Source organism: Acanthochromis polyacanthus, chromosome 16 (genome assembly GCF_021347895.1).
Source record: "Acanthochromis polyacanthus isolate Apoly-LR-REF ecotype Palm Island chromosome 16, KAUST_Apoly_ChrSc, whole genome shotgun sequence".
In the NCBI taxonomy this organism is placed as follows: domain Eukaryota; kingdom Metazoa; phylum Chordata; class Actinopteri; family Pomacentridae; genus Acanthochromis; species Acanthochromis polyacanthus.
Window position 1 is genome coordinate 25,012,968 of NC_067128.1, and position 9,205 is coordinate 25,022,172.

A 9,205-nucleotide genomic window follows, 5' to 3' on the forward strand; every position below is an offset into this window, starting at 1 on the left:
TTAAAAGCACAAAGAAGACGAATAAGTGCTATATGGAAAGAACGAGTAACCCTCTGATATAATTTGGACGTATAAAAATAGACAGCCTGGTCACAAATCTTCAACATACCTGTAGCAGGGCTGCGGTCACCACAGAAAGTTACTGCAGTGCATATTACAATGAAGAACCCAGAGGAGTCTAACAGTCTACAATAAATCTCCTCAGCTGTGTCCTTTGAAAGTAGCACAACTCTACGGTGATTCAAACTGTTGCCTGCCTTCAAATAGGATTGACCTTTAGTTGCTCATAAATGAAACAAGGTGCCCCTTGCATATTGGAGCATGAGGAAAGAAAAGAGCGGAAAGTCCCGCCCTTGCTGACTGCAGGTTCAAATCATTCATGCTCACACAAGCTCTCAGACAAGCTTAGTGCTCTATGGCTGAACAGCAATCATATACTGGTAAATGTATGAGACAACTGCTTAGTCTTTTAGCTTTGATTGCAAAAGCAAATCCTTGTCTTTAAGGAAGCAAAAGTGTAACTTGGTATCCTTTTTAGTGTCCTTTTTGTTTTCCTTTCTTTCAATGTGTCTGTGCATTAATGCAGTAATAAAACAGCTGAGTAATAAGGTTCATGTAAGGCATCATTCAAGCTTATCATTCTCCAATATACAGTATTAAATGAACTACAATTTGTTTTATGACTTGTTTTATTTTTATATTTTTAATGTTTGATGATTTTATGTAAAGTGTCTTTGAGTGTTTTGAAAAGAGCTATACAAATTAAATGCATTATTATTATTATTATTATTATTATTTATTATTTACTAAATTAAAATCTCTTATCAGTTAACGTGTTTAGCTGATTCACCTGGAGTGAAAGTAGGTGCTTCAAACAGTGCATGTTACACAATGCCTTTCTATCCTTGAGAGCAGTGCCAGTGTTTTATTTGTTGTTTCACTATGGTGAGCAGACAGCACTGCTGGACAGCCTATGTGGCACAAAGCAGCTGAAGCCTCCCATCAGATTCCACCTTGGCAATGGTAGCAGCAGAACAACAAATAAAATAAAAGCAGTACAGCCTGTCAAATGTTAGATTTGTCTTTCCCAAGTTAAAAGGAGAGAAAATGCACTGTGTGTGATTGAAAGTGGAAGTGAGAAATGGTGCTTTAACATTAAAAGGTTATCTTAGTATATGTCTTCAGAGTTTAGGCAACACAGATTATCAGAGTAAAAGAATCTGTCAGCAGCTTGAACAAGTAAATGTCAATCATGAAATTCCTACACCTTCAGCTTACCATTTTGACTTATCAAGGCTCAAACATGCCACCAGAGCAACTATAAAAACAATTCTGCAGTCAGTTATTTACCCAAACACGTGGATACAACACCATGGAATCTGTAAACGTACTGGCTAGTTCTTGACCTTGCCAAAGTTCCGTTCTGAGTTCAGGTGGTTAACTAATCCATAGTGGTGACTGAGCCAGATCATTTTTTTATAGGGTTGGCCAGGCATACAAGGGGAGGCATAATGCTTCAGTATTTTATCTTTAGCAAATTGCTGTAGATCAAACTGTTTTTGTTTATGTTGGCCAATCACTCATTATCTGATTATGCAGGCAAGACTGCTGTATAGAGAACTAATATACATCCATCCATTCCCTATACACCGCTTTATCCTCACTAGGGTCGCGGGGGGTGCTGCAGCCTAAGCCAAAGAACTAATATACAGTACAATAAAAACTTCTCTGTGTAACCCTGAATTGATTAGAAACTGGAAAACATTTTACATTATGTTTAGCTGTTTGTTAATTGGGCTGCATGGTGGTGTAGTAGTTAGCACTTTAGTCTTGCAGCAAGAAGAGTCCTGGTTCAAATCCTGGGGTGGGCCTGGGATCTTTCTGCATGGAGTTTGCATCTTCGTGGGTTTTCTCCGGGCACTCCGACTTCCTCCCACAGTCCAAAAATATGCTGAGGTTAATCGATTATTCTAAATTGCCCATAGGTGTGAATGTGAATGTGATTGTTTGTCTGTATATGTAGCCCTGTGACAGACTGGTGACCTGTCCAGGGTGTCCCCTGCCTTCACCCGAGTCAGCTGAGATAGACTCCAGCACCCCCCACGACCCTAGTGAGAATAAAGCGGTGTATAGAGAATGGATGGATGGATGGATGTTTGTTAATGGTTTATTAATCTTATAAGAGAAATACAATTGAAATTGCATGACAACATGAGTACACATAAGATGCTTCTGTCACAGTATTCTTGTTCTGCTTAGAACACTCTCCTAGTTGAGACACCACACTGTGTCCATCCAGCCTTTAGTTTTTTTTTCTTTTGGTTCCAGGTTCTGGTTCAGTCTTCATTGTTCAGCAATTTGTATCATTTGTTTCCAGATATCTTTATTGAGGGTTAAACCTTTCAGTCTTTATGAGTCTGTACAAGAACTTCAATCCTAAATACTTTACCCAATAAAAACATGTGCAAAGACGTTCTCTATTGACATATAAAACAGAAGTATTTATCTACTGTCTATACACTTTTTAGCAGCAACATTATAAAATCTTTGAGTTACTTTAAAATCTGTTTAAATTGTTTTTAATTGGTCAGAACCACTTGGTTGAGTGTGATTGAATGGAAGATGTGCTGTGAATAAGGAAATAATTCAGGTCTTGCTACGAACGTGTTGTGCAAACAAGCACACACTATTCCCTCATTTCAGTTTCAATATTAAAACAGGAACAAGCAAAGGGACAGAGCCTGTGGTTAGCATTCATCATCAAGTCCTCAAGGTGGAGCCAACGGATCTGACCACAGTTATCGAAGAAGTTAACGGTTTAGCTCCATTTGGTGGCGCTACATACCAAACCATAAATGAGGATCTACACAGTAGAGAGTAGAAGAAGCTTCCCCCACGACTTTGACATCAAGCAGAAGCGTCTGTCTTGACCTTCCCACAGCAGCTTGACAAACTAAAAGGTAAGACAAGAGTTCATATTTATTTAGCAAAGTGACTGTTTATAACAGGACCACTGTCTTTGCAACACAATTGTGGCTAAACATGAAGTCGCTGTCACCACGGTCATGTGTGCTACTTTGGAAGGTGTACTCAGCTACCTAGCTTTTAGCCAAGGCTAGTTGCGTTCTTCGATAGAGAAGGCAAAGCTAACATACATTATGAGTCATTCATTGAAGTAGTTAGCTAGTCGTGTTAAGTAAAAGCATTGTAGATCACATTGTTGTATCTCTCCTCGTAAGTGGTCTCCTCTCTCTCTGACCGACGTGCAAACACTTGACGCTAACTCTGATTTAAGTACAGCTAGCTTGATTCGATATTGAAAATTATCAGTAGCATTAGCTTTAGCTCACGTTACTCTGTCTTCGGTAAGTTAAACGATTAGACACGTGAAGTTATAAACAGAATGTGTTATCCACCTAACATGGAAAGTCAAAAAGAAGTAAGGCCACCTCATCTCTTCTTTGGACCACTATTTCCCATTTGGCCAAAGTCATTAGTTACACCAGACACAGCTGAGGGTCAAGTTAATCCCAGTCCAGCAGTGAGCAAATCGGCTAGTGTTATTGAGCAGCAAAATTGTCTCCATGAAGAACTACTATATGTCGGTTGACTTTGGTCAGAATTAATGCAGTCTAAACGATTCAAGGATAATATCAGGTTATTTTTCAAATATTGCTATTTGTTCAGTATTAGCAGTAGATTTAAAGTATGTGATGGTACATTACCACGAGTCACTTCCAATATATTAGCTGCTCTATATTAGAAAGAATGATAACTTAAAGATATGAACTGCTTAAAACTTCTATTTATTTGATGTTATTGCCATTGCACAGAGTACAACAATATGCTGTCTTTTCATATATCCCAGTATGTTGTATGTAAGGGCCTTGCTTAAGGGCCCAACAGTGGCAGCTTGGTGCTGGTGAGGGTGGGCTTGAACCCACGACCTTCTGATCAGTAACCCAAAGCCTTAACCAGCACCAATTAATAACAATGAAAAACAGAAGAATTCTAATAGGAAAATAATAGGACATTTCCGTAATCAGTCTCAGACATTATAACGGGCAGGTCATTCATGGCTCAGGAGCAGCATCTAAGTAGGTTAAATAAAGTAACAACAAAAAATAAACTCTGTATCAGACATATTACATAAACTACATAGTGTATGGCCTACACCATGTCCTTTGTGATTTGCTAATTGCATTGTTTCAAATTGCAATTTGAAGTTGTTTAGCCTTACCTTGATGTATAAATGCATTATACCATGTGTGAACTCCTGTAAGCACTAAATTGTGTGATGTTAGTTGGGCAAAAAACTGGTCAAATTATGAATGAACTTTGATGTGGTCTTTCTCTGGATGGAGAATGTGTGCCACCTTTGCTTAGGTGTTCAGGTGTTCTAGCTCACCATACCTATGCAGAAATAAACTTCTTTAAGTACATAAACTCTGTTCTGACACTATGCTGGTGTTTTCTTCTACAGATGGCTGGACGCATGTTTGCCAATTGGTGGGCTACGGTGGGCCCTTACTACACTAAGGCATACCAAGAAATGTGGGTGGGAGTTGGCATCATGACATACTTGTACTACAAAATTTCCTATGGGGGTGAGTTCAGTTCTTTTTGATTTGTACGGTATGTGGAAAATGCAGTTTTAGTTATATGAACTGAATATGCAGGAGTGTAGTTGATTTTTTTTGTTTGTTTGTTCTATGGAATGTGATATGCAAACTTGGTGGGACATATTGAATCTTGTATCTGATGTAACTTTACTGGCTTAAATAGTCTGAGAGTGAAGAAACAGTTTTTGCACTTTTTTGTACAGGGTGAACTGGCTTCGTTTATAAACGCAAGTAGAAATTGCATAGCAAAGGCATTTGTTTTCAATTTCTGTACAACACAGAGACTACTGATTTTAGAAATGGGTGTGAATTAAATCTGTCTTCCATGCCGCTGAATAAGTACTAAAATACTTAACAATCTACAGTTGAATATATTTCATTGTAGAGTGTCTCAATGTGACACATAAATGTCTGTTTTTCTCCTTTCCAGGCAAGAAAGCTGTGAAAGCCAGTGAGTATTTTACCATTTTTCACTCATGCTATATAATTAGGTTCTGGCAATTTGATTTTACAGACTGTATGATATAAATTTGTGTACTGAACTTTTATATAGTGGTGGTTGGTATACCTAATGATACCTGATCTCTAGGTATATTGACTATTGCAGGCACTGCTGTAAGTCAATGAAGGCTGATTTATGAGAATATTAAATTTGTGGGCCGTTCAGTCCCTGGATTAAACATTTTTGCCTGATTATTACATTTGTAAGTTTAATTTTCAAATCATAAATAATATGGAATTGCATATAAAATGATGGATGATTTTTCGCGACGGCTTGTTCTTCATAGTGATGAAGACTTGAGTAGCATCCTTTACAAATGTGTGTCTACACTATGTTTTAATTAGAATTTCCAATAGATGTAGATATGTGGAAGAGAATAGAACCTAATAGAAACAGCAAAAGTCAGGTCAAAGCATGTCAGATTTTGTGCAGTTGCATGTCTTTCCCTCTAGATGTCACTGACAGGTCACACACAATTCTGTCATTGCTGCCTGATTTTTGTGGTGGTTTTTGCTGCTAGAATGAATTAAGTGTTAATTTGTTAGGTCTTTCACTGTTGTACAGAGATTATTATTTTTCAGCACTTTGCTGTGATTAAACCTATATTTTGTTGCTTTTTTGCAGAACCAGCTCATTGAGTTTTCCACCATGCAGACCACCCCTCCACCTGTTGAGAAATTATTACCCCATGCCCCCAATCCAGGATTCCAGCTTCATATTTGAATTTTTGTTAATATGAAACAAATAAAGTTGTTTTCCTAAACTTCACTCATTTCATTGAATTTTTCTGACTTAGTGTTATGTTGAGGGTATAAAATAATTGATTTTTTTGTATGCAATGGTGACCATACAGAAAAAAGCAACAGAATAATGATTAATAAAGGGGTGTGGGAATAAACCTTAGGCCTTTCTCTTAGCAGCACAGTGAAAACATCCAGTATCTACAGAAAATCTGAACATTTTTAGCAAAAATACTTCTTGTATTTCGTATGGCCCATAAATACTTTGCTACTAGTGTACACTATACTATTAGCATTAAGATCATATAAACTTTTGACTTAAGAAAACTGATGTAGGTGACCTGTCTGCTTCTCTAAACCAATAAGATCTATCCATATACACTATTGCCAAAAGTATTCGCTCACCTGTCTTGACTCGCCTATGAACATAAGTGACATCCCATTCCTAATCCATAGGGTTCAATATGATGTCGGTCCACCCTTTGCAGCTGTAACAGCTTCAACTCTTCTGGGAAGGCTGTCCACAAGGTTTAGGAGAGTGTTTGTGGGAATTTATGACCATTCTTCCAGAAGCGCATTTGTGAGCTCACACACTGATGTTGGACGAGAAGGCTTGGCTCTCAGTCTCTGCTCTAATTCATCCCAAAGGTGTTCTATCGGGTTAAGGTCAGGACTCTGTGCAGGCCAGTCAAGTTAATCCACACCAGACTCTGTCATCCATGTCTTTATGGACCTTGCTTTGTGCACTTGTGCACAGTTATGTTGGAAGAGGAAGGGGTCAGCTCCAAAATCTTCCCACAAAGTTGGGAGCATGGAATTGTCCAAAATGTCTTGTTATGCTGAAGCATTCAGAGTTCCTTTCACTGGAACTAAGGGGCCAAGCCCAGCTCCTGAAAAACAACCCCACACCATAATCCCCCCTTCACCAAACTTTACACTTGGCACAATGCAGTCCGACAAGTATCGTTCTCCTGGCAACCACCAAACCCAGACTCGTCCATCAGATTGCCAGATGGAGAAGCGCAATTTGCCACTCTAGAGAATGCGTCTCCACTGCTCTAGAGTCCAGTGGCGGCGTGCTTTACACCACTGCATCCACGCTTGGCATTGCACTTGGTGATGTATGGCTTGGGTGCAGCTGATCGGCCATGAAAACCCATTCCATGAAGCTCTCTGCGCACTGTTCTTGAGCTAATCTGAAGGTCACAAGAAGTTTGGAAGTCTGTAGCAATTGACTCTGCAGAAAGTTGGTGACCACTTGGCACTATGCTCCTCAGCATCCGCTGGCCCCGCTCCGTCAGTTCACGTGGCCTACCACTTGGTGGCTGAGTTGCTGTCGTTCCCACACACTTCAACTTTCTTACAATACAGCTGACAGGTGACTGTGGAATATTTAGGAGCGAGGAAATATCATGACTGGATTTGTTGCACAGGTGGCATCCTATCACAGTTCCATGCTGGAAGTCACTGAGCTCCTGAGAGCAACCCATTCTTTCACAAATGTTTGTAAAAACAGTCTGCATGCCCAGGTGCTTGATTTTATACACCTGTGGCCATGGAAGTGATTGGAACACCTGATTGTGATTATTTGGATGGGTGAGTGAATACTTTTGGCAATATAGTGTATCTTGTTATTGGAAATGCTTGAATGCTATATCACCTTTACCCTGACTTTTTAACCAGATCAGACCAGTGTATATCATTTCTTAACAAGTATGTATCACTTTCTTGCAACTGTGTCTCAAGCTGAAACCACACAGTCCATGAGCTATTTCTTTTACATTCAGTCAGGCACAAGTTAGTCAGCTAGTCTTAGATTCTGCTCTGTATGATTGAAACAGTTTCCAAAAGCTTACAGTAAAGAATTATCAAAGATCTGCTATCAGTCATAATTTCAGATTACCACAACAAATTTTGTAGGTATGTAGCATTGATAATAGATGGTGCTAAAAATCCACAAACATGAAAATTTGATTTTTATGAAAAATTTAGCACTGGCTACGGAGGAAAAAATTTGCAAACTGCTGCATTCCAGTTTAGTGTCTTGCTCACTTCAAAAGTACTTTAGTTGGTTGAGACCAAGCTATTTGATCCTTGGGACAATTGCATCCTTCTGTATTTCAGTGCTCACCATATCCTCTTGGAAAAAAATAGGAATGAGTGAGCAATTTATAGCCAATGAATCACTGTTTGGGTTTGCATTTTAACTGACTAAACAGAGAATAAACCACAGCACTGGCATGCTTGATGCTGAGCGGGTGTACAAAGTAGTTAGTCATTCTGGAGAGCCAGAACTCCCTAATGAAAAGTTTTTGATGGGACAAGGGCATTTGATAGTAGTCCAACCTTGTTATTTTTGCATTTTAATAGTGCTCTAATTTACAATTGTAGATTTAACATGGGTTATATAATTTATTGAAGTGCTCACCCTGAGTTACGACAAAGCACTGTAGCATCACAACTGATTCGTTGACAAAAATCAATAGCAAATGAATAGGTTTCTGTGTACAGTTTGGTTCAGTGAACTGAGTGAGTTGACCAGAGTCCTGCCTGAGGCCACAAATGTAGTGCTGAATGAGGAGGGTTATTGTCTCCATGTGTTGATGATAATGCATACAAGTGTTAAGATTTTATACACTAGAACAACTTGTGTTTAGAAGGTGTATTGTTTCTCTTAATGTGACAACAATATAAGTGTGTGTCATTAATATTGCAAGCCTCTCAACATCCTGAAGTTGTACAAAAAACCTGTTTAAATATGTCTGTTTAGAGGCCGCTGTAGTTGTGACAGAACTGAACAGGCTCAGGTGACTTCTCTCCTGTCACTTGTGCCTTTGCAGAGTTTCTCTCTTGGGACTCAAGTGAGCTGATTACTTTTAGTGGTAGGAATGAGATAAGAGTCTGGTATGTAAGCTTTCCTGAATTTGTTCTACTGTAGTGCTACATCATTAAATAGATATCTGGTGAAACTATGACTGTTGCTTCCTGTTCCAGTGTTATGTTATGTCACTGGTCCCTAAATATGCAAGAATGCAAAAAATGTTGTGCAGCTACTCCGGTCCGATGTAAAGAAGGCCATGTTTCATACTGATGTCTTTTGACCTTTATTTCCTGCAGTCTGCTGACACTGGGAAAACTATGATTTAAAAAAAATATATACAAACATCAAAAATATCCAAAACGTTTCACAATTTTCATATGTAAAATTAGACAAACTCCAAACTAGCTTTCCATTGCTAGGCGAGTCCCACACGGCAGTACAAACTGTGCTAGATAACACAAGTGAACAAATAATTGATAAAAAATCGAAAAACAAATAAAACACCAAAGTCACTTCACCG

General features: G+C 38.8%; 1 protein-coding gene across 1 annotated transcript; it reads left to right on the top strand.

Moving 5' to 3' along the window:
* Nucleotides 1-2,816: 2,816 nt before the first annotated feature.
* Nucleotides 2,817-5,892, top strand: atp5mj (ATP synthase membrane subunit j). Its single transcript, XM_022201355.2, has 4 exons — nucleotides 2,817-2,960; nucleotides 4,484-4,607; nucleotides 5,053-5,073; nucleotides 5,749-5,892. Exons 2-4 carry the CDS (start codon nucleotides 4,484-4,486, stop codon nucleotides 5,760-5,762), a joined length of 159 nt encoding a protein of 52 aa, XP_022057047.1. The 5' UTR covers nucleotides 2,817-2,960; the 3' UTR covers nucleotides 5,763-5,892.
* The last annotated feature ends 3,313 nt before the right edge of the window (nucleotides 5,893-9,205 follow it).

Bases quoted from the DNA above. Each gene is read 5' to 3' on its own strand.
- atp5mj (XM_022201355.2), top strand. From the start codon at position 4,484: ATGGCTGGACGCATGTTTGCCAATTGGTGGGCTACGGTGGGCCCTTAC. The intron at 4,608-5,052 runs GTGAGTTCAGTT...TCTCCTTTCCAG, and splicing joins CTACAAAATTTCCTATGGGG to GCAAGAAAGCTGTGAAAGCC.